Source organism: Lutra lutra, chromosome 9 (assembly GCF_902655055.1).
Source record: "Lutra lutra chromosome 9, mLutLut1.2, whole genome shotgun sequence".
Taxonomy (NCBI): Eukaryota; Metazoa; Chordata; class Mammalia; order Carnivora; family Mustelidae; genus Lutra; species Lutra lutra.
Window position 1 is genome coordinate 127,646,910 of NC_062286.1, and position 24,391 is coordinate 127,671,300.

General features: G+C 53.3%; 1 protein-coding gene across 8 annotated transcripts in view; it reads left to right on the top strand.

Moving 5' to 3' along the window:
• L3MBTL1 (L3MBTL histone methyl-lysine binding protein 1) overlaps positions 1–23,269 on the top strand; it is a 34,115-nt gene extending 10,846 nt beyond the window's left edge. Inside the window, exons 8-22 of one of the 8 annotated variants that reach the window (XM_047745360.1) lie at positions 5,851–5,939; positions 6,472–6,576; positions 7,512–7,647; positions 7,942–8,033; positions 9,272–9,423; positions 9,838–9,914; positions 10,461–10,546; positions 10,730–10,840; positions 11,315–11,429; positions 12,254–12,353; positions 12,539–12,736; positions 12,827–12,876; positions 16,726–16,883; positions 17,317–17,379; positions 20,569–23,269. In XM_047745360.1, the coding sequence (XP_047601316.1) occupies positions 5,851–5,939; positions 6,472–6,576; positions 7,512–7,647; positions 7,942–8,033; positions 9,272–9,423; positions 9,838–9,914; positions 10,461–10,546; positions 10,730–10,840; positions 11,315–11,429; positions 12,254–12,353; positions 12,539–12,736; positions 12,827–12,876; positions 16,726–16,883; positions 17,317–17,379; positions 20,569–20,703 (1,667 nt within the window). In that variant the 3' untranslated portion in view covers positions 20,704–23,269. The other 7 variants (XM_047745361.1, XM_047745362.1, XM_047745359.1 and 4 more) reach the window with 7 other exon arrangements.
• Positions 23,270–24,391: the final 1,122 nt, after the last annotated feature.

The window sequence follows — 24,391 nt, forward strand, 5'->3', positions numbered from 1 at the left end:
TTTCACTTAGCCCCGTGTTTCTTTTGTTGTTGTTTGTTGTTGTTTTTTCTTTTATTTGACAGACAGAGATCACAGGTAGGCAGAGAGGCAGGCAAAGAGAGAGGAAAAGAAGCAGGCTCCCTGCCGAGCAGAGGGCCCGATGCGGGGCTCGATCCCAGGACCCTGGGATCATGACCTGAGCCGAAGGCAGAGGCTTTAACCCACTGAGCCACCCAGGCGCCCCTTAGCCCTGTGTTTTAAAGGTTTATCCACATTGTAGCGTGCATCAGTATCTCATTCCTTTTTACTGCTGAATGATAGTCCATTGTATGGATGTATCACACTTTATTTGTCAATCGATGGGTATATGGGTTCCTTCCACTTCAGGGCTATCATGAGTAGTGCTGGTAGGAATATCTGTGTACAAGTTTTTGTGTGGATATGTTTTCATTTTTCTTGGGTATGCACCCAGGAGTGAATTGCTGGGTCATGTGGTAACTCTACATTTAGCTTTTTTTTTTTTTTTTTTTTTTTTTTTTTTTAATGTTTAACCTTTTAAGGAACTGCTAGGCTGTTTCCCAGAGTGGCTGTACCATTTTCTCTCCCCCCACCCCAGCAGCATATGAGGGTTCGTTTATTCACACCCTCATCAGTGCTTGCTGTTGGTTTGTTTTTTTTTTAAGATTTTATTATTTATTTATTTATTTGACAGTCAGAGATCACAAGTAGGCAGAGAGGCAGGCAGAGAGAGGGGAGGAAGCAGGCTCCCCGCTGAGCAGAGAGCCCTATGCGGGGCTCGATCCCAGGACCCTGAGATCATGACCCGAGCCGAAGGCAGAGGCTTAACCCACTGAGCCACCCAGGCACCCTTGTCTTTTTTTATTATAGCCACCCGGGTGGGTGTGAAGGGGGTAGCTCATTGTGGTTTTGATTTGCATTTCCCTGATGGCTAATGATGGTGAGCATCTTTTCATGTGCTTATTAGCCATGTATATATTTTCTTTGGAAAAATGTTTATTCAGAGCCATGCCATTTTTTAATGACATGGAAGAAACGTATTTTTTATCAAAATACAAGGAATCCCTTACAGAGCTGGGAACAAATTGGGAATGAGCGTGGGATTCAGTATAAGTCATCAGTCAGTATGACTCTTCTAGATGCCTTCTTAATTGAGGTCCCTAGTCTAAATTTGCATGCAAAATTCTGTGAATTGTTTATTTTTCTGGGGAGATGGTCCATGGCTTTCATTAGGTTTTCAAAAAGGTCCATTTATATTCACTGGAAACTGAAGGCCAGGTAAAGAGTAGACCATACCATTTTGGAGCTCACCCTCTTCAGTTCTGTGTTCCCAGTGGAAAGTCTGGCTAGAACCATTAATTTTGTGAATTCTCTTTATGTTTTTTCTTTTCATTTTTCTTTTTTTTTTAATGTTTTTTCTTTTTAAAATTTTCTTTATTTATTTGTGGGGCGCCTGGGTGGCTCAGATGGTTAAGTGTCGGCCTTCTGCTCAGGTCATAATCTCAGGGTCCTGGGATCGAGCCCCACATCTGGCTCTCTGCTCAGTGGGGAGCCTGTTTTCCCCTCTCTCTCTGCCTGCCTCTCTGCCTACATGTGATCTCCCTCTCTCTGTGTCAAATAAATAAATTTTGTAAAACATCTTCTTAAAAAAAGATTTTATTTATTTGAGAAAGAGAGAGAATGAGAGAGAGAGAGAGAGCATGAGGGGGTGAGGGTCAGAGGGAGAAGCAGACGACCTGCTGAGCAGGAAGCCTGATTCACAACTCGATCCCAGGACTCCAGAATCATGACCTGAGCTGAAGGCAGTTGCTCAACCAACCGAGCCACCCAGGTGCCCCAACAAATTCTCTCTACTTAAACGACTGAAGAAGTGCCAAAGAAGCTTCCTAAGAGATTGAGCAGAAAGAGAGAAAATCAGGGGGAATTACTGTATTTCGAGGGATCCACCATTGAGGAGCTGGGTTGGGGTCAGAGACAGAAGAACCACTGATGGCAAAGGAAGAGGAGGAAGATATAGCTAAGAGAGTGCGGCAAGAAGGAAATGTGCAGATGGAAGGGGTGTTGGTAGCACATGGAGATCAAGAGAGTTGAGGAATGAGAAAAAGTCACTGGACTGTGGCTCTGGTGACTCGAGAACAACTTCACTAGTGCGCAGAGGTGGGCCTGAGACTGGGTGATACAGAAGGAAGTGTGTCAGAAGGATGTAAAGTTCTTCATAATACCCTCTTATCTTTTAAAGTCTGCAGGATATGTGGTGATATCCCTTTTTTTATTTCTCTTAATACTATGCATGCCTTCTCCCTTTGTTTCTTTTTTTCCCCCAGCTCTATTGAGATAGAAGAGTTCAGACTAAGCAAAACACAGTACTAGTCCTTAGAAAACTTGTAGTCTGATGTCAGGGTGAGATGTATGAACAGGTAGTTATCATTCAATGGTAGAATAAGTGTTGTGTTTGAGATATGTAGGTACGAAGGGCCGTCACAGAACAGACTGCCTCATATAGTCAAGGAGGGCTTCATGGGGTAGGTAGGTGGGGTGACATTCCATCTCTGCATCCATCCATCCAAGCATCCATACATCCATGCATCTAAGCATTCAAGCATCCAAGCATCCATACATTCAGTCATCCATACATCCATGTATGCATATATCCATCCTTCTGGTCATTCATTTAACAAACATTTGGTGATCATCTTTCTGTGTAAAACCCTGTGCTAGGTGCCAGAGCTATGGCTGGGTCTTGAAGGATGAGAAGAAGATAAGATGGGACAGGATCTCTGGTCGAGGGATAGGATGGGCAGGATCTATGAGGCAGAGGGATTAGTGTGCGCACATGCACAGAAGCACCCAGGGGCATGGAAACGCATGATCAGGCTAGTTCACGAAGAGCTCTGTATGCTGCAGAAAGATGTCTGGATTTTTTCATTTTTTTAAATTGTAAATCAGAAGCTATCATGGACTTTAAAGCAAAGAAATAAACCAGTTCTATTTTAGAGCTTTTCTGGTAATAGACCGAATCTAAGGCAGAGAGATCAATCCAGAGGCTCTTGGACCAGGTTCAAAGCCAGACGAACAGTGAGCACGGAGAGGTGGGGATAGTTCGAGAGCCAGGTAGAGCTGGAGTTAACAGGTCTCGGGGACTGAAGGATCCTTGGGGGTGAAAAGAGAGACCTGAAGGATCCCTCCCAAGTCCGTGCTTTATGTGGCTGGTTGAACAGATGCTGGTGCCACGGACTGAAATAGACTGCACTGAGAAGGCCAGAGAAGCGACGAGCTTGGTTTTGGGCAACCTGGGCTAGCTGAAGAAAGTGCTAGCCGAGAGCGCCTAGTCTAAGGAAGCAGGAGTAAGCAAAGCAGCGTTTCTGGAAGTCAAGAGAGGATCAGGACCACAGGGAGTCTGTACCGTACCTTGGGACACATTGTAAAAAGGTGTCCTTTCTGAGCAGACCCAATTAGAAAAAGGCAACCTGAGTAGACTCAGCAACACGGCTCCGCAAGGAGCCCCAGCTGAATGTCAGCCCACATTCACCCTCCTGCTGGGCGTCTGTGTGCAGCGCACAGACCGCACACCCGTACCCAGGAGCTTTGGGACTTCTCTGGTCTGGAGGTTGTACCTAACAGCTCAGCCCATTGTTCACCGTGGAAGATGATGCAGGCAACTGGAGGAGGCTGGGGTTTTGGTCAGGGAGGGGAGGCCTAATCAGGACTGAAAGGTTTAGTAATCAGGCTCCTTTTCTAGTGGATTCTGGATAATTTCTTTTCTCATCTGTGAAAAGGATTACTATGAATCCTACCTTTCTCCTCAAGGCATTGTATGAGGATTAAAGGGGTCCGTGGATGTGAAGTCGCTGAGGCATCCCTGTACCCCCGGTTTCTGGCACCAGCCCAGGCACACAGGAGGTCCCACTCAGTGGTAAAGGAACAGTTAAGGTTAATGGAAGTGGCGTTTGAGAACAAACTGCGCCGTCTGTATACTTATTATGCATCATGACTAGTGAGAAAATCCAGATAATTAAAGAGCCAAATGACAAGGTTGGGGGTTGGGAGGCCAAGGGACAGAAGATGAAGTCAGAGGTCTCTGCTGTAGCACGGGGATTCTTAGGACTCAGCCACTTTGGGGTACGGCCGACAGAAGATGAACTTGCCGACAGAAGATGAACTTGGGAGTTAGGACCAAGGAGGGGCAGAGGTGCCTGAGGGGAGAAATCTGACAAGTGCCTCATGTTACGGTGAGGAAAAGAGTAGAGAAGAATGTCATCTCATCTCTAGAGAGAAAGGGACGGGTGATGGGAAGGGCTAGTGATAGAAGTGGTGATTTGGAAAAAGTGGGGAGATATTATCCAGGATGATGTGGGACTGTAGTGGTGAGAGACAGAGAGACTGTCCCGAAGACTGGGGTCCCGAAGCCTATTCTCTCCCCTGGCATGTTCAGGAAGTCTGGAGAAAGGCCGAGTGGGAAAAGCAAGGCTTTCTTGAGGGAGCACAGTAGGTGATATGTTCTTGGGACAATCCAGATTTCACTCAGGACAGAGGATGTGCTCTGTCTGGTGTGTCCGTGTGGGTGTCTGAGAGTCTGATGATGAAGAAAATCCTTGCTCTGGCCCAGCTGGGTCAGGCTCAGCCCAGTGACCCCGGACCTTAGGCAGCTTCTGGGGAGGAGGAGCTTCTGGCCACTTAGGTTCCAACTAAAGAAAAAAGCGTCTTTGTGAGTGACAGAGCCCTCCACATCTGGATGACCAGGGCAGCAGCCAAGTGGGCCAGAGCATGGCAGAGCTAGAATCCAGGTAAGACAGACTTAAGGGAGCCCCAGGGAGTCCAGAAACTCAAGACCAGACTTTGCATTTCGTGAAGATCTTTTACTCCCAGCATCTCATTTACTCCTCCCAGCGACTCCCTGTGGTAGATGAAGTCGTCTGCATATTGCAGATGACAAAATTGGGGGCAGAGAAGTTACTAGAAGAAGCTGGAGCTGTTTACCCAAGCGACATGAATTGATTTTTGCAAGTAGTTGCCTCTTTCATTGTCCGTGGCCTTCAGCTGAAGGCAGCCCAGGCTGACCTCGTGAGCCTACCTCACACGTTGCCAGCTGTTCTAGTCTCTAAAGGATGTTTCTCTTCCATGCTGGTGGCCAGGTCCCCACTACAGGCTAACCTGAAGTTCCTTCAGGGGACTTGGTCTCCCCTCGCCCTCTCCAGGACCTGGAGCTCTGAGGGCTGTAGGCCCTGACTGTAGTGTGCGTGCACGTGCTTGGCGGGGCGGGGGTGCGCGTGCACGTACAGCGTGTGTATGTCTGGGAGGGCCATACAATCTGTCTCTATCCTGTGGGCACGCCAGACACATGGGTATGTATTTGTGTCTCTGTGCATACCTCTGTGTTCAGAAGGAGGATGGAAAAATGAGAGTTTCTCATTTCCGTGTGATCTTGCTCCTCTGTTTCTTCCTCCTTCCGTGTTTTCTCTTTCCTTTCTCTCTTCCTCTTTTCTCCCATGAGCTTAGGCAATGAAGTCCTCTGGCTCAGGACTTGCCACTCAGCTTTGTCAGAGAGCAGGGTCCCTCTGTGGCTGAGACTTTGTAACCTCAGTTACGTGCTCTACAGTCCAAAGTACTTTTCCTGACAGTGGCCGGGGGATGAGGGCGGACAGAATTTGGTGTAGCCCCACTGGAGATTGAGGCTCACCTAAAGTCTGAGACCCTGGGTCTGGGGCCATCATGGCTGGGAGGGCCCAGAGGGCGGCACACAACCATAGACAAGGGTTTGTTTTGGAGGTAAGGTAGAGTTGATTCGGGGGAAACTGAGAAGAAGAATCTGTTGGGAGCAGTCCAGGGGTCAGTCTGTCTGTCTCCTGTTCACAGCATCAGGGGAGAAGAAAGAAGGCTGGTCGTGGGAGTCCTACCTCGAGGAGCAGAAGGCTGTCACTGCCCCTGTCAGCCTCTTCCAGGACGTGAGTCGGATAATTTCTACCTGGGAAGAGCTTGTATGCCCATTCCAGGAACTCACTACCAAACTTAGACCTTCTGGTGTATTGTGTGTCTGATATCCCTCCAAAAAAAAAAAAAAAAAAAAAAAAACTGGCAGAATAGAAGGGGGAGAGGCTGGTCAGGGTCCCAGAATAGAAAAGGGACTCACCGTGAGAGGCTTTCAGGGTAGGAGAAAGTAGGGAGGTGGGACCCAGGCTTGCCCATACTGCACCTGTGGACTCTGCAACCCTTGTACCTTCTACCCAGTTCTGTACGCTCATCTTCTCATGGCTTGAGTAAGGGGAAGCCCTTTAGACCAGCCCTGACTTAGCCCATATTTTTCAGAGGACTCGGGAGCTAGTCTGTCCTGCTCCTTGCACTAAAGATCCCCAAATAAGTTACCCCTTTGGTAATATGCGGCGGGTGGGGCCTAAAGGCAGCTCCTTCACCCCAAGCCCACTAGGCAAGGATAAGGCTGGATGGAGGCTGGGTCCTCCCCAATCTGTGCGTTGACAGTACCAGGCAGTCACTCATAATAAGAATGGCTTCAGACCGGGCATGAAGTTGGAAGGCATCGACCCTCAACACCCGTCCATGTACTTCATCCTCACCGTGGCCGAGGTGAGCTGAGGCAGGCACCCACATTCTGGCAATGTCTCTTTGGGTAGACTGACGGGGACTCCTGGGGGCATGGAGGGCCTGGCTTGGATGAGGGAGACGCTGCCCTGCCCTCAGAAAGCACAATCTTTAGGGGCTTATGGTGGAACACACAGAAAGCTAAAAAAGGAACGAACACCAAAGTATTGGGCATGGTGATGTTACTGAATGGTGTGTCCTTCTGTGCAGGGGCGGGGGGCAGCCCGAGGAGGAGAGGGGCTGAGAGCAGGGATGTGTGTGTGTGTCCAACCAAGGTCCTGTCCTCTGGGAGCTTGTGGTGTGGGAATCAGTGAGATAAACACATCAGCAACGTGCGGCACGGGCGGCAGGGATGGAAGTGGAGCAACAGAGGTTGCGCAGGGCAGCACCGAGGGTGTAGAAGGGGTTTCATAGAGGAAAGTCCTCCTGCTGAGCCTTGAGGGATAAGTTGTGAATGAGTAGGGTGTTCCTGGCAGAAGTAGCAAAGGAACAAAAGTACAGGGGCATGGACAAGGGTGCCAAGTTCAAGGAGCTGCCATCAGCTTGGTGAGGTCAGAGCAGTGTGTGAGCAGAGAGCAGGGAGGCACGGTAGCAGAAGGCAAGGCTGTCAGCGGCCCTGAACAGGCCTGAGCCTTGGTAGGTGCCCGTGGGGTTCTGTCCAGGGCTCCAAAGGGTAAGAGGATGTCCTAGACTCCGCCTGTCACACCCAGAGCTCAGGGCTCATGAGTACCTGATCTGTCCTCAATGTGGGATGGGAGAGCTCAGGACCACGTTTGGGATGGGGGGAAGAGTGGTGGGGTGGGGAATCTGCTAGCATTTGAGACCCTTGAGACCACCAGCCTGGGCTAGGAGAGGTGAAGGAGAGGGAGTGGGTGTCTGCTGGCGTCAGAGTCCCTGTGATTTCCCCATCCTGGGGCTAGGTGTGTGGCTACCGCCTACGTCTGCACTTTGATGGGTATTCCGAGTGCCATGACTTCTGGATCAATGCCAACTCCCCTGACATTCACCCGGCCGGCTGGTTCGAGAAGACTGGACATAAGCTGCAGCCCCCCAAAGGTAAGGCCTGGCTGGGTTGCTCACAGTGACCTTCCTTTGTTCCCCGTCGGTTCCCCCCACAGCTGGCCTTCATGCAATCCCACTGTGACTAGGAGCCCAGGGCTTCTGCTTTGCCCTTGCCCCTTGGGTGTCTACCCAGGTCACATCCTGCCTCAGCAGGGTTTCCCGGGCGGGCTCTTGAGGGTTGGGAGGTCCTTGGGCTTTCCCTATTGTGGTGCTTGGGTGTGGGCCACCCTTGCTGCCGCCCAGCCTCTGTCTGCACGGCCCTCTCTTCTTCCCCCCTGAGGGGCCCAGGTTACAAGGAGGAGGAGTTCAGCTGGGGCCAGTACCTGCGCAGCACACGAGCTCAGGCCGCCCCCAAGCACCTGTTCATGAGCCAGAGCCACGTGAGTGCCCCGGGGCGAGAGTGGACACCACCCTCCGGGACAGAGTCCCTGCCTCAGGCCTGGCTGTCTGGACTCCTCCAGGAGAAAGTGCTCCTACCAGTGCTCTCAGCTTTGTTCTGGTCCCTCCCACCCAGCAGGGGTGGGGGCGCTCTGGGCCGGCCCAGGGCCAGAGGGGGAGCTGGTTATAGGTTCCGCCTCCCTTTCCCCTCCGCCCCACTACAGAAGCCCTCTCCTCCGAGCACCCCCTTCGAGTCCCTGGCCACCAGCTTGGCGCAGGCCCTGGGACGTCACTGTGCTGGTTTCTTGCTCTGGTTTGCTCTGCAAGTCTTGGTGGTAAGGACCAAGCCTGTGTTCTGGAAGCTGCTTTTTCCTTCCCTTTGACCAATACCTCAGCTCTCCCACTTAGTCCCAACACTCACTCCTTGCCTTCTTCTCTGTTCAAGGCAGCTGGCAGCTTTATCCAGCAGTTAAAGTAGCTCCTGATCCCCAGCCAAAGGTCTGAGAGACTTAAGGAACCCCCGTTAAAGTTGTCACCATATCAAAAGTCCCTGCGGGTCAAAGGATCCCCGTGCCATGCAGACAGGGACCCTTACTCCCCCACCGTGGTCTAGCCCCAGGATCCCAGGTGACTGGGGGCATTCTACCCACTATGAGGACAGGGAATCCAGACTTTTAAGTCAAACTGTTGAAATCCTGGTCCCACCATTGACTAGCACTGTGGTTCTGGGCAAGTTATTTAACTTATAAAATGGGGATGATCGTACCTATCTCCATGGGGTTGTAGTAAAGGTCAACAGGGAGGTGACAGTTTTGGAAGCTTATGCCTGACAGATGCCCTCCCTCCCTTCTCCCCACCTCACGTCAGCTCCCCCCACCCCGCCCCATGCTGCCTGGTCAGCTGCAGTGCAATCTTGGCCAGGCTTGCCTGGGGTGGAGAGGCTTGTGCTCACCCTAGCGGACTCTGGGGGAATGTGTAACTTCCTTCCTGTCCCTCAGCTTCCAGCTCATTGAGGCTCTCTGTGAGCACACCTTGGAGAGCAGAAGCTCCCGAGTGGCTCAGGGCTGGGGATTAGGATTCTGCCCTGGAGGGACCCTCTTTCTCAGCCGATTTCTCTCCTGCTCCCCACCCCACCCCAGGGATGACTCCTAGAGAACTTGCTCCTTCCTGGGCCAGGGGGTTCTGGGTTCATGCTAGCCAGCCTGGGGCTGGCCATGGCAGCCCCTCTTCTTGCCCCCAGAGCCCCCCACCCCTGGGCTTCCAGGTGGGCATGAAGCTGGAGGCAGTGGACCGCATGAACCCGTCCCTCGTCTGCGTGGCCAGCGTGACCGACGTGGTGGACAGCCGCTTCCTAGTGCATTTTGACAACTGGGATGATACTTACGACTACTGGTAGTGAGAGGGCCCAGACTTGGCCTTGGGTCGGGGGGGGAAGGCTGGAGCCCCAGGCAGGGCTTTCAGACCTTAGGCCCCATGTGGCCCCTGCCTGGTCCTGACATTGATATTTGCTCTGGGCTCACTGACTGTCCTGTGGCTTTGATCTGTTGTATCCTCAGCAACACAGTGTAATATCAGATGTTTCATCTAAAAATACCAAGGTTAGGATGAGCAAGCTGCTGTGTTTCATGGTTTTCCCTGTGATATTATGGTTTATTATAGTTTGTAGTTAATGCTGCAGTTTTCTGACCTTTTTTACCAGCCATCTGTATAGCTGTCACCAAGCAGCAAAATGAGGATGGGCACTGAAGCCATGCTGTCCTCGTCCTCAGAGTGGCCCTTGGGACAATGAAATATTCTCGGTTTCAGGTGTGACCCCAGCAGCCCCTACATCCACCCGGTGGGCTGGTGCCAGAAGCAAGGAAAGCCCCTCACCCCTCCACAAGGTGACCCTGCTGCCTGAGAAGATGCCCCCTCCCAGGCCTGGCCCCATAGCCCTCTCCTCCGCCAACCCCTTCGCAGGGCCTCAGTAGCAGGGCCTTTAGGATCTGGGTCCTGGAGCCTCATCTTTTTGGCTTGGGAATTGAGAAGTCTTTGATGTCAGGAGAGACCTGTCAACCCCCGATTCTGTTGAGGTTTAAGGAAGAAAGTTAAATGACCCCCTCCCCAGCCCCAACACGGAAGCAGGAATCTAAAGCAAAGAAAGTTTCCGATGGGTATGGGGCTAGGGCTGGAGCAGCGGGGCCAGGGAGGTGGGAATGGGAGCCAGGGTTCCCAGAGAGCCCGGGAACCCACAGTGAACTGTGGGGTGGTGATGTGCTTAGTTCTGGTTAGTGCCCCTCTGCCTCAGGAGCCCCTGCCAGGAGCTGGTTCTGGTGGTGCTGGGGGTGAGGGGGATTGTACCCCTTCTGAGCTCCTGGTCCTGTTTTGGGGAGAGAGAACTCCCCTAGTGTGCAGGGGTGCCTAGACATTGTTCTCATCCTCTCCTCCAGACTACCCAGACCCTGATAGCTTCTGTTGGGAGAAGTATCTGGAAGAAACCGGGGCGTCTGCTGTGCCCACCTGGGCCTTCAAGGTGGTGAGTCAGCTCTCTCTGCTCCCAGAGTTGACCTCTGGGAAGGCATGGAACACTCAGCCAGCCCAATGGAAGGCTGCCCCTTTGGCAGGCCATGATTTCCAAGGCACAGCACTTGGCCTCTGTCCTTGGGGCCTCGGCCCCCCTGAGCTGGGCGTTGGCCTGAAGGCTGCTGTCCCCCTGCAGCGGCCCCCACACAGCTTTCTGGTCAACATGAAACTAGAGGCCGTGGACCGCAGGAACCCAGCCCTGGTGCGCGTGGCCAGCGTGGAGGACGTGGAGGACCATCGGATAAAGGTGGCTCTGGGCCCCTCGGATTGGGGAGTGCACAGGCTGTCTGGGCAGGAATTCTGTAGACAGCTTTGTGGTCAAGGGCATGGCAGGAGCCAGACGTAAGGGAGGCTGCATGTTGTAGGGAGGAGAGCTCTATCCTCAAGGTTGAGATCTTGGGTTTCCCTCTGCCTTCGTCCATGAGTGATCTTGATGAGCTGGGACCAGTCCTTTCCCCTCTCTGAGCCTTCCACGTGGGTCTGATGACCCTTGTCCTGTGCCTAGATTGATGGAAGATGCCAGTAACTTAAGAAGGATGCCCTTGGAAAATGTGGTGGCGGAGGCGGGTTACTGTGAGGTTGGCTGCTTGGTCCTTCCAATCCACGATGTTGCTTCTGACAGGCCTGGGGGACAGAGAGAACCTCCTGGAGCTTGGAGGATCTCCTGGCTGAGCTGGGCTGCATGAGGAACGCCTGACTGCCAACGGCCTTTCCTCCACAGCTCCACTTTGATGGCTGGAGTCACGCCTATGACTTCTGGATTGACGCCGACCACCCAGACATCCACCCTGCGGGCTGGTGCTCCAAGACAGGACATCCCTTGCAGCCTCCTCTCCGTGCGTATGCTTAGGACACTCGGACCCTTTCCTACTAAGAAGTCTGCCCCAACCCCATGAGCTCTGACTGTCCCCCTCCTGTAGAATCCATGGGATTCTGACCATCATGCACAGGTGGGCTCCGGTGCCCACAGTGAGCTCTGGGTCCCCCATCCTCCCTGCCTCAGGGGTCTCTGCTACACTGAGCTGTGCTTCTGGCTTCCCTGGCTGTTGGGTTTAGGCTGCTTCAGTGTGCCTAGGAGGGAGCTCTGCTCCCCAGGGGTTCCCTCAGCACCCAGCAGAGGCACACAGAGCACACATTATGTTTGCTGAGGAAGCTGGGTTCCCTTAAATAAAATTCTGGTCCCTGCAGGTGGCCTGGGAGGTCAGGTCATCGGACCACTTAGCCCCAAGACACATGTGGTGTTGATCCTTCTCGATTTTTCTCCAAATACGAGTAGGGCCTAAAGAAAGTTACCAGAGTCTCAAGAACAAAACAGGGAAGCAAACAGGGTAACATAATTGTGCCTGATGTGGCTTCTAAGCTACTGCTGTGCCCACACCAGCTTGGAGTTGATTTTCTCCCACAGGGATCTCCTCTCATAGACAATGGACATGGCCTGGGGTTTTGACAAAGCGTATGAGAGCCAAGTCCTCATTCCCCAAGGAGGGGCGGCTACTCAGTAGCAGGAAATGATGTCACAGTCTATGTTAGGGCCCCGTAGCTGGGCGCTAGCTCTTAGTGCTGACCTTCCCCATAGAAAGTGTTCCTTCCCTGCTCTACATCCCCCATCCCACCCCCAGTCCAGGACCTCATGCTAACACTTTTCTTCCTGCTCCCCCAGGACCCAGAGAGCCCAGCTCTGCCTCCCCCGGGGGCTGTCCCCCTCTCAGCTGTCGGAGCCTGCCACACACCAGGACCTCCAAGTACAGCTTTCACCACCGGTGAGCGAAGGGCTCCTTCTCGGAGACCCTCAGGCATTGTTCAGAGAGGGGTCCTCTACACCTCCTCTGTGCGGCCCATCAGGTTCCCCAAAACACTCTCCGAAGGGGGCCAGCCTGGGGAAGGGCTCAGTGGGAACAAGTGGATTCAGCCCAGAGTAAGCCTCCTCCTTCTAACTCTTCCTCAGGAAGTGCCCCACTCCTGGTTGTGATGGTTCCGGACACGTCACAGGCAAGTTCACAGCTCACCATTGCCTCTCGGGCTGCCCGCTGGCTGAGAGGAACCAGAGTCGGCTGAAGGCGGAGTTATCCGACACAGAGGCCTCGGCCCGTAAGAGGAACCTCTCGGGCTTCTCCCTAAGGAAGAAGCCTCGCCATCATGGCCGGTGCGGAGGGCAAGGGTACAGGGCCTCGTGTCCTCTGGGGCCAGGCCAGGCACTGATTCCCTGCCACGGACTGGGTCCCTCTCTCTCCAGGATTGGACGCCCTCCTAAATACCGGAAGATCCCACAGGAAGATTTCCCAAGTAAGTCCCGAGTCCTCTACTGCCATGCCCTCCACACCGTGTTCACAGTGAGTGCTTAGTGATTGCTGGGATGAGTCACCAGGGGACCCAAAGGGGACAAGTGGAAGGGAGGCCGCCTCTTCCTTTCAGGCCCTTGGAGAGCACAGAGCAGAGGCGAGAGCTCAGGAGTCCCTTCAGGTTCCAGCCCCACTTCACTGGAGACTCTGTTGTGAGTCTCTGAGCCTCAGGCTCCCCACTGTGCAGCAGGAGGAGGCCCCCAGCTCTGCTCCTTCTGGGAGGGAGGCCTGGCTTGCACTGTCTAGCTGCGTGACCCTAAGCAAGTCACTTAATATCTCCGAGTCTTAGTCTCATTTGAAGACATGACTAATACTTCTTTCGGGTATCAAGTACCTAGAATAACTACTTACTTACTTACTTACTTACTGCGTACCTACTGTGGGCCCAGCACTGTCACAGGCACTCTACATACACGGTCGCTGACCCTCACAGGCATCCTATAACATGGACACCATTCTCTTCTGCTGAGAAAAGAGGACTGGGAGGCTCAGAGGGCGAAGTCACTCGACTTTTAAGGGGTAGAGCTGGGATTCAGACTCGGGTCTGACTTCTGCCCTGTGCCACTGGTGTAACAGAGTGGAAGCACCTAGCCAGATGTCAGTTACCCCTCCAGCTCCTTTGTCTTAGCTTGGGTGCCACAACCAAGTACCACAGACTTGGCCGCTTAACTCACAGAAATTTATTTTCTCACACTTCCAGAGGCTCAAAGTCCCAGATCAAGGTATCCACAGGGTTGGTTTCTTCTGAGACCTTGCTCCTGGCTCGCACATGGCCACTTTCTCGCCGTGTCCTCCCGCAATCTACCCCCTGTGCGTGTGTGCTCCCGGTGTCTCTGCGCATGTCCAAAATTGCTCTTCTTGTCAGGACACCAGATTGGATGAGAGCCCACTCTGATGGCCTCGTTTGAACTTAGTCATCTGCTGAAAGACCCTGTCTCCCAGTACAGCTGACCCTTGAACAAAGGGGTTTGAACTGTGTGTGTCCACTTACATGTGAATTTTTTGTAGCATGTACTGCCAATGTATTTTCTTTGGGATTTTCTTAATAACGTTTTCTTGTCTAGCTTCCATTATTGAAAGAATACAGTATATAATCCATATAACATAGAAAACCTATGGTAATTGTATATGACGTTGGTAAGGCTCCCAGTCAACAGTGGGATGTTAGCAGCGAAGTTCTGGGGGATGTCAAAGTTCTACGTGGACTTGACCGCATGGTCAAGGATTAACTGTATAGTCCCATTCAGGGGCTTTGGGGGTTAGGTCTTCACCATGTGAATTTGGGGGGAACACAGTGAACCTCATAGCATGTTCCAAAGGGAGGGACAGGGTGACTGAGCTTCCCGTTGGGTGACAGATTGACCTCACGGCTTCAGGCACTGGCACAGGGCCTGACACACAGCAGGCGTGCTGGCGATCTCACCTCAGTCGAGTGGAATGCCCTTGTCTTTGAGGCCAGAAGAGCGGGTGGGAGAGCACTTAAGCACTTAAGCTATTCCAGTTCTTCAGGAACAGTCTCTGCAACCTGGGCGGTATCTATGATGGTGGTTAAAAGCACAGCCCTGGAGCCAGACGGCCTTTTATGGGCTGTGAGACCTCGGGCAGGTGACCCCCTCTCTGAGCCTCGGGGGGCTCATTTGTGCAATGCTGATAATACGCCCACCTCAGAAGGCAGTTGGGCGCTTAAATGAAAAGGTCAAGTAAAGGGCTTAACACCAGTCCCTACTGGTATTATTAGCCCTGAGTGTGGCTGACCTCCTCGTGCTGCCAGTCCATACTCTTCTTGGTGGAAGCAGAAGGCACGTCCTGCAGCTTCGGGCTTGAGTGAGGAGGGGCTTGGCCAGCCTCTCAGGCCCCCAGGGTGAGGACTTCTGGGGATGGGACTGTAGTGGGCACCTTTTCTACCCTCTATGGGACGGACACCTGGCCAGCTTGCCGTGTTCTGACCACCAGAGGGCGTGTGCTAATTATTAATTAATTCCAGAAGCATCCTGAGAACTTAAGTCTTTTCAGAGACTGAGGCTGCAGCCCAGAGAGGGTGAAGAAGGGCTTATCCAATAATATAATAATAACAACAACAACAATAATAATGCTATGGACTAAATGTTTGTGTCCCCCCACAAATTCATATGTGAAACTGAATCCCCAGTGTGACGGTATTAGGAGGTGGGGCCTTGGGGAGGTGATTAGGTCATAGGGGTGGAGCCCTCATGAATGAGATCCGGGCCCTTATAAAAGAGACTTCAGAGGCTCCAGTGCTCCTTCTGCCAAGTGAGACCCCGTGAGAAGTTGGCAATCTGTTAGCCAGGAAGTGGGCCTTCACCGTATACCAAATCTGCTGGTGCCTTGATCTTGGACTTCCCAGCTGCCATGACTGTCAGGAATATGTTTCCGTTGTTTATAAGGCCAAAAAAAAAAACCCCAAAACAAAAAACAAACCTTAGCAGGTTCTGACCGGCCCCAAGTCAGTTTGCAGTTCGATAAGACACCCCGACTGCATGTGAGAGCTCCTGTCCCATGCTCTGGGGGAGAAAGATAAGGAACAAAGCTCCCTACAGCCTCGTGGCCTTGTCCCCCAAGACTCCTCCACCTGTACATGGAGAACCAGAAACAGGACCTCAAAGGCAGGAGGCCAGACCTGTGGCCAGGAGACAAAGCGCTGGGGCGGAAGCGGGCAGGGGAGAGGCTGCCGGGGCCGCAGGTGGGAGAGCTGGCTGAGCAGTGCACGGTGGCAGCTTCCTCGTGGTGCCCAAGGCGGGGCCCTCTGGGGCCAATAAGCGGAGACGGCAGAGAATGGCACATGGGGCTGCCGATAGGATCCCAGAGGCTTGGAGGGTGGCTGCGAAGTGCAGAGTTGAGGTGAAAGGCTGAAGCTTAGGGGCCGAAGGGTCAGGGAAGGACAGTCTGTGACGAGCAGGGGAGGCCCCATGAGAAGGGGGTGGTGGCGAGCTACAGCCGCGTGTCCAGAACCAATGCCCCGTGAACAGGAAAGAGGCAGCTCTCTTGGACTGTTAGAGGCAGGGCAAGCCCCTTGGGACAGTGACCACGTGGCTCCAGGCCTGCCGAGGCTAGTGAGGGAGACAGGGGCCAGGCTTGTCAGAGCAGCCAAAGGTAACTGAAGTCCAGGCAGGCGGGCGCCAGGCCTGGCCAAGAAGGAGGCCCAGCAGAGCGGCGTCCCACAGGAGACCCTGTAGCAGCCGAGGCTGAAGGCCAGGAGCCGGGACTGCAGGCAGAGCGGCAGGTGGCAGGTAGCGTGGAGGTGGCGAGCAGGTCCGCGCAGGCAGCGGGCAAACTGGACCAGGCTCGGGTGAGCACAGGGGAGAGGACGGGAGCCGGGGGCAGTGGCTGAGGCTTCCAGGCTGGGTTCCCGCACAGAATCCCCCCGGGCCCCCACCGGTGGGTCGGGGCCCCGAAGGTCTCAGGAAGAGGAGGGCAAACCGAATGGGCTTCTGCTGCCAGGGCTGAGCTCCTTGGCGGGTGGAGGCCGTTCTGCTGCGGGGCATCTAGAGAACAGTCAGGAATGCTACAGCATCTCCTCATGGGGCCCAGGGTGATGTAGCCTCAGAGAGAGGGGGCTGTAGTCACTCCTGACAGCTGAGCCCCAGAAGTCTGTGAAGCGAGGGCCTTACCTGACCAGGGGGAGCGAGCAGTGCGTGAGGGCTCCCATCGCCCTCCCTCTTGGCTCTGCAAGACTCTCAGAAAGGGGCTTCGGTCCTCCCAAGGGGCATGGGTACGAGCGGGCCCTGGGGACCAGCTTCGTCCTCAGAGTCAGCCTGCCGGCCTCCGCCTGCAGCGCTAGCCGCGGACGCCATGCACCAGTCCCTCTTCATGTCAGCCCTGTCGGCCCACCCGGACCGCTCGTTGTCCGTGTGCTGGGAGCAGCACTGCAAGCTCCTGCCAGGAGTGGCGGGCATCTCGGCCTCCGCGGTTGCCAAGTGGACCATTGATGAGGTGAGAGCGAGGACCCATCCCCGTTCCTCTCCCCTACTTTGCCCTCCTCCCCACAGCCCAGCAGGAGGGCTCAGGAAAGGCCCCTGGCAGGTAGAGGCGGACTCGGCTCCTGGTAGCATCTGCTGCTCCTGTCTCCTGTCCGTGGTCCCTCTGGGTGGGTGCCCGGCAGGGGCCAAGTGATGGTTCAGCAGCCCTCCCCTGGCGGGTGGGGGCGGCCCGTGCTGCTAGTCCCCATGCAAGTCCAGTGGGAGAGATGCTTCCCCTGGGCCCCGGCTTGCTCACCCAGCAGCAGGGACACAAACATCCTCGCAGGCTAATAAGGAAAAATGTCACTGTCAAAGCCCCAAGAGCAGCCAGTGCACGTGGGCCCGCCTTCCCCTTGCGCTCCCAGGCCCCCACTCCCTTGGCAACAGGTGCTTCTCTGGTTTCCAAGGTCTTCAGCTTCGTTCAGACCCTGACCGGCTGTGAGGACCAGGCACGACTCTTCAAAGATGAGGTGAGGTACAAGTGCAGAGTGGGGGCAGAAGGGTCAGTCACTGAGGCGACAGGGAGCAGATGCCCTCAGCAGCGCTGCCCCCTGCCAGGGAGCGCCCTCTGTTGTCCTGCCTGTGGGAGACTGGTCACAGTGACCCACGTCTCTGGGAAAAATCCAGTACGGACCGTGGCCCGGCTTGCAAACCCTCTGTGTTCAGATCACCTCAGGAAGGAGAATGCCTCTCGGAGAAGGGGCTCCATTCGCTCCTCTGCTCTCCGTTCGGCCTGTCTTCCAAACCCAGCTCACTAGGGACAGTGAGTTCAAGTGGGTCCTGAAAGGCATAGGTCTGCCTCTTACTGCCAGCGTCCTAACACATACTTAGTACCGAGACCCGAAAGCTTACCAAGGACAGGAAGCAGTGAGTTGTACATAAAAGAACCGTAGCTTTACAGACAGGGTGGGTGTGAATCCCAGTTCTGCCAGTTCGAGCCCTATACTGTGTGTGAGTCTGCATCTTCTTATCTATAAAATGAGTTAAAACAGGGATAATGCGGGCCATAACGGTGACAACCTCGCAGGGCTGTCCTGAGCAATGGCAATGACGAATGGATCATGATACCAGAATGTCTAGTATAATTATATCGCTAGCCTGCTATAGAGTAATACACAAATCCTATCACTATAACAGAATGCCTGGTACTGGGGTGGGGGTGGGGGGCTCAGTGGTGGTTTTAACTCTGAATAGTCGTCCTTAAGTCCTCAAGTGAAGAGTTTTATCGTGACTCTCCAAATTCACACAGTTTGAAACTGGAAGGGTAGCTTGGAGTTTGTTTAGATCTCCCCTCCCAAGAATACACGTGTCGATCCCCCTTCATCCAGGAAAGCATAGTCTCAGCTTCCCATAAATGGGAAAGGCGCCCATAGGAAAGAAGTCTGTTCCTCTTTCCTGAGAAGACTCATTCCCTCCAGACCCAGCACAGCCGGTTCTTCATAGTAACCTCGTGCGGGGGAGCCCACAGATGCCACCCCACTCCGGGTGCTTGCCTCCTGGGCTGGTGGTCTTACTCTGACATATGTGTTCAGGGCTGTACCCCGGTTTCAGATGCTTTCTGACCAGCACAGAACACACCGGTTGAGTTCTCCCATACGTGCTTTCTGGTTTTATTTTTAAAAGGGCTTTATCTTTACAGAGCAGTTTTAGATTGATAGCAAAATGGAGAGGAAAGTACAGAGATTCCCCATCCAACTCCCACCCTGACACCCCCACCCGCCACCAGGCACAGCCTGCCCCCCGCACCTTATCAGCTGCGCTCACCACAGGGGCACACTTGTTAGAATCGTTGAACCAACACCCAGATGTTTTTTAATGGAGTTAAAAATGTACATGGAACAAAATCCATGCACCTTAGAAGTACAGTTCCACGAGTTTTGTGAGATGAACGCACCTGAACCCAGCACTTCAGCCAAGATCTAGAACGTTCCCATCATACCAGGGAGTTCTTACAGACGTCTTTCCTTTGTCAGTCCCCGCCTTCATCAGCTGCCACTGTTCTAATTTCTAGCACCGTAAGTTAGTTATACCTGTTCTCAGATGTCACATAAAAGGGGGTGCAGCTTTTATCCTTTGGTGTCTGTCTCTTTTCACTCAGTGTGACGTTTCTCAGGCTCATCTGTGTTATCGTGTATACCAGTGGTCTGTCCATTCGTATTGCTGAGTTCTGCTCCATTTTATGAAGAGCCCATGCTTCTCCTGTTACTGGATATTTGGGTTGTTTTTTCTTCCCCTAGATGCAAACCCTATATAATTTTTCTTTTCTTTTCTTTTTCTTTTTTTTTTTTAAGCAAAAATTAAGTTTGCACTAGCTTCATTATAGCCACATCAGACTAGCTTGGAGGTCACGAAAGTCCCCAAGTGCCTTTTATTATATCAATTATCCATTATAATCTAACCACATTTTCCAGTTTGTTACTTGTACCACTGTTCTTTTTTTTGTTAACCTAATGTAAAACTTTACATTTATCCCTATTAAATGTTATTTTGTTGGTTTCATAGTCTCATTGTTTTAAATCTTGATCCTGTCATCTCTAATACCAGTAAGCCTTTCCAGTCTCATACACCTTGTTATTTGGTAACTCAGCCACACCTTTACCACACCTGTTTCACGAGATAGAAGCATGTGGCACCGGTTAGAGGTCTCCCTCTGTGACGACAGTCATAACTCCTTGCTGAGTACGGTCATTCAGCCAGCCACAGAGCCACACAAAAGTTAGGTGCTACAGCATCCTCCCCTTGTCAAAGAAGGGCTCTCTCCCACCCTGAGCACCTGCTACGTGTCTCAGTTCGGCATGGTCTGGGATACAAAAGCAGTGGCCAGAAGGGGCAAAGGGTGGACCGCCAGCATCAGATGGGGTCTCAGTGGGGAGCAGGACACCTGTGAGGGCTGAAGATGACCCTTCCCAGGATCTGGTCCGTGGCATCACCTCCCCCAGGATCTGGACCACGCTCCAGGGAGTGGCCGTGGTTGGGCTGAAATGGTACACTCAGACACACACAACGTCAAGATTCTTTCTGGCTGGGACACAGACCAGTCATTAGAGTGAGAAATTAGGGCAAAGCAGACTGACGGTCTGGTCTCATAGGTAGTCAGTCTGTCCAGTCTGGCGGTTGGCCCAGCCCAGATTCAGACTAAATTACTCTCCCGTCCTCTCTCCCCACAACCCCCCAGCAAGAATAGCTCATAGGTGACACCGTGTACATCCCACTGCATCCCCTGTCCATGCCCCCTGTGTCTGCGTGTTGACCTGCCAACAGCAGGGACACTAACCTGGGGCTTTGCTGGGGAAGCCCTGCTTTGAGGCCACTGGCTGGGAGGACTCAGAAGACGTTATGCACGCACATACTGACCTCAGACCAGGCAGCAGAAAGAAAGAGAAAGAGTATGTGTGTGAACATGGGGGAGCCAATGGAGATCTCTGTCCTTCTCTGTCCCCATCGCTATCTTCCTTTTTTCCTTTCTCCCTCCCTCGTTTCTCCTTTTCCTTCCTCTTCCCATCTCTATTCTCCTCCCCGTCCCCCCCCCCACATCCTTGACTCCGATTCTCTTTCTCCCCTGCCCACTCCCTACACATACCCCACCCACCTCTCCGTCACTCCTTCCCACGGCCCTCTCCACCTTCTCCGCTTTCCACCTCCCTCCCCCAACCCCTCAGATGATTGACGGCGAGGCCTTCCTTTTGCTGACACAGGCGGACATTGTGAAGATCATGAGCGTCAAGCTGGGTCCGGCCTTGAAGATCTATAACGCCATTCTCATGTTCAAAAACGCCGATGACACCTTAAAGTGAGTGGCTCTGGGCTGGGCTCACTTCCAGCCCAAGCTGGGCCTCCCTCCGCAGCCGATGCTTCCTTCCCAACTCGAGTTCCTCATATCCCACCCACACCCCCACCACCCTGTACGTCTTACCAGGGGTTGGTGCTCCTTCTCTCTGGGGCTGCTTTCTACAAGGTACATGGGAGTCCTAGCCCCCAAGTCCTGGGGTTCATCTGCCAGCAGGCACACCAGTGAGGGTGTGACTGGGCTGGGGGAACATTACCGGTGGAGTAGACCGGAGGGGCCCTGCCTCTGGCCGCCCCACATCTCTAGCTGACTTGTGTGATCACCAAAGGGTCTTTATCTTAGCGGTTAAGGACAATCTGGTAGAAGGGGAATCCTCGGGTCAGAGGCTCATTTCTCTTGGGCCTCTCTCCATGCTTTTCTTGCCTTGGCTCCAGCCAGGAAGTGACTCAGCCACGAACATATGTTCTTGCTCTGCTGTCTGGTTTCCTGGGCAGAGCCCACCCAGACCCCACTGGCTCTTCCCACGTGGATGGGTGAGCTTCGGAAACAGGTTGTCATAGGATCCACTGGGCGTCTCTGGCTGCTTTTCTCGGGACGCCAAGCCCAGATGCCTTCCTGAGCATGCTGTTCTGGATGAGCTGGCATTCTGGTGGCCCACGCCAAGCCCTGTTTCCAGCAGAATGGATTAGGACCTGCTTCACCTGTGCGGAAGAGGTTAAGGCTCCACATGTGTTCCCCATATACCCTTCCTGTATCAGGTGTGGGGAAGAGGCAGCACAAGGGTATGTCAGACAATCGTCAGACAATCTCGGGTCTTTGCTCCCCAGAGGGGCATCTCCAGTAGGCATGATGGTCCCCGAAGCTGGGCCTACCTTCCCTGCAGGCATGGATCTCAGCCAGGGTATTGGCCCTGGGGTGAGGACCCCATGCCTGCCAGGCCTCCTGCCGTGGGGATGTGCCGCTTGGTCTAGCACGCATACCTCACAACATCACATTCGACCTGTCCCGTCAATGTCTTGCTCTTGAGGTCTTACAAAGCCCGCTTGAAGTTGGGAGTTGGGAAGATGAATTCTTCTGTCTTTGAATTCTCTGTGTTCCGTACGCTTTTCTTACCACTCTCCATCTGTCTTGCACTGCCAGCTGGGTGCCTGCCGGGGCTCGGGGACTTCAACCTTTCTGTCCAAGTGGGGGCCGAGCCTCCACCGAGCCACTGCCAAACCAGCCAGGGTGGGGCTGGGGCAGAGGGCCCAGAGCAGCTGGCCCCACAGGGAGGTGAGGGGCAACCGCCAAGCTCCCGTGGCCCCAGGTGCTGCGATGGGCCTGCAGGGTGCGGAGCCAGGCCCCTTCCCTCAGTCACGTGGTATGTGTGTGCACATCAGCGCCCCCCAGAAGTGTTTGACAGGTGCATCTGTGAGGCTCAGTGTTGGGAAAATGTCAAGGGCTATTATTGTTAAAATATGAAGCTTTATCTTTCCCATAGAAGTGGGACACCCAAAGCTCTGTTGATTTCCGGCCGCAGCCCAGTAGGGGACTCTCCCTCCTGTGGGCCCAGACAGCTCTGGGCTGGGGCAGCCATTCAGCCGCCCCGCTGAACTCCCACAGGACTTCTGATGTTCCTGCCCTTTTGGCCCTTAGAGGCAGCTCTGAGCACAGCCTTCCTGGGAAGAAAGTGGGTAGGCCCTGCCTCTGGCTGAGGCTCAGGCTCACAGAGGTTGCATTGGTGACCCTTGGCCAAGAGGCAGGAGGGGCCGGTTTGAGCCTCCCTTGGTTCGCTTGGGTGGTGGCAGAACTCTCTAGCAACTTGGCCTGGTCGGCTCCTCTATGAAACTGAGGAGAAACTGGCTTTGTGGTGTAAGGAGAAGGCAGCAAGGATGCATGGCTGTGCTGTGGGAGCTCCCCACTCCCGAGGAGCAGGACTGGGACAGCTCTGCCACGCGGATCTGCCGGCCACACTCCCAGTGCTTGCCGACGGGAGAGGCAGGCTGGACTACCAACGGGCCTTGAGGAGAGGGGCCCCAGGCCTCCGAACTTGGAGACCTCAGCAACTTTCTGCACCAACGTCAAACTCTTCAGAAAGAAACCGTAAGAAAGGGGGAAAGCAGTCGGCCCTCCGGCCCCATTCACCCACATCTTGTCCCTAGAGGAGATCCTCCCACGTTGATGGGGATGCAGGTGAAGGGAGGGCGCCAGCGCCCTGCTCTGGGCAGCAGACACGGCTCACACTTTGGCCCCCAACAGCTGCACCCAGCACCCGGCCCAGCCCTGGCTTAGGTCAGTGAGGACCTTTCTGTTTAATTTCTGAAGCAGAGAGAACAAACCCAGAGTTTGAAAGCGAAGCCTGTTTGCACTTTCATTCACATGCACTTTGGTGGGATTGTTTTTGTACTTTCCGTATGTGTGTGTGTGCACGCATGTGCGTGTGTGTGTGTGTGTGTGTGTGTGTGTTCTTTAAGAGCATCTTCTGGTTTAAGATAAAGTGACTCTTGGCTCTTGAGGGAGAAAAATTTACAAACTGTGGTGTGTTGTCAGTGTATTGAAACAACATAAATAAACTTTGAACATCTGGGTGATAACACAGTCAGAGTCTGTTTCTACTTTCATGGTAAAACATCCAGAAAACACAAAATGAATATCAATAGTGCCATTATTGAAGAGAATAAAGCATTCCCTTTATTGTTAGGGGGCCCTTATTCTATTTTATTTTTTTTTTATTTTTTTTTAAAGATTTCATTTATTTATTTGACAGAGAGAAATCACAAGTAGGCAGAGAGGCAAGCAGAGAGAGAGGAGGAAGCAGGCTCCCTCCTGAGCAGAGAGCCTGATGCGGGGCTCGATCCCAGGACCCTGGGATCATGACCTGAGCCGAAGGCAGAGGCTTTAACCCACTGAGCCACCCAGGTGCCCCCCTTATTCTATTTTGAAGATAAGAAACAAAGGGTAAAGATAAACCCGTCTACTTGTCTACACAGAGAAATGTAAACAATGGGAACCCCCAGAAACGGTGGACAAGGGTGGAAAATTCAGCAAAGCCCTACAGTTTTTAAATAACATCAAACTGGGACGCCTGGGTGGCTCAGTCATTAAGTGTCTGCCTTTGGCTCAGGTCAAGATCCCAGGGTCCTGGGACCGAGTCCCACTTCGCTTCCGGCTCCCTGCTGAGCGGGGGTCTGCTTCTCCCTCTGCCTGCCGCTCCTCTGGCTTGTGTGTGCGCGCATTCTCCCTCTCTCTCTCTCTCTGATAGATAAATAAATAAATGAAATCTTTTTTAAAAAAAAGGTAACATCAAACTTTCAGGTGGAAAATGTCAAACTAAACCCTCAAACTTCATTAAGTTTCCCAGAGACTGTGAGCAAACAAAAGTGACAGAAATGCCCTGTCCAATCCCATCAACCCCTTTGTTGTCAATATCCTTAATTTCTTGGCCCCGCTGCTCTTCCAGACTGCTCAGTGAGAACACCAACCACAGAGCTGTCTGCGCCCATCTTCTCCACACCTTTACCGGGAGCTAATCTGACTAAGCCCACTGGTGCCATGGTTGACTGATGGTCTCCAGCTTCAGTGTGGATCCTCAGGGCTGCCCAGGAAGCAGCTGGGTTTTTGAATTCCCTTTGATTTCCCTTTTCACTGTCTTCAAACCTCCTGCCCTGTTAACTTCCCTGTTGTCTCAATATATGTGCTCATCGTCTATATCACAG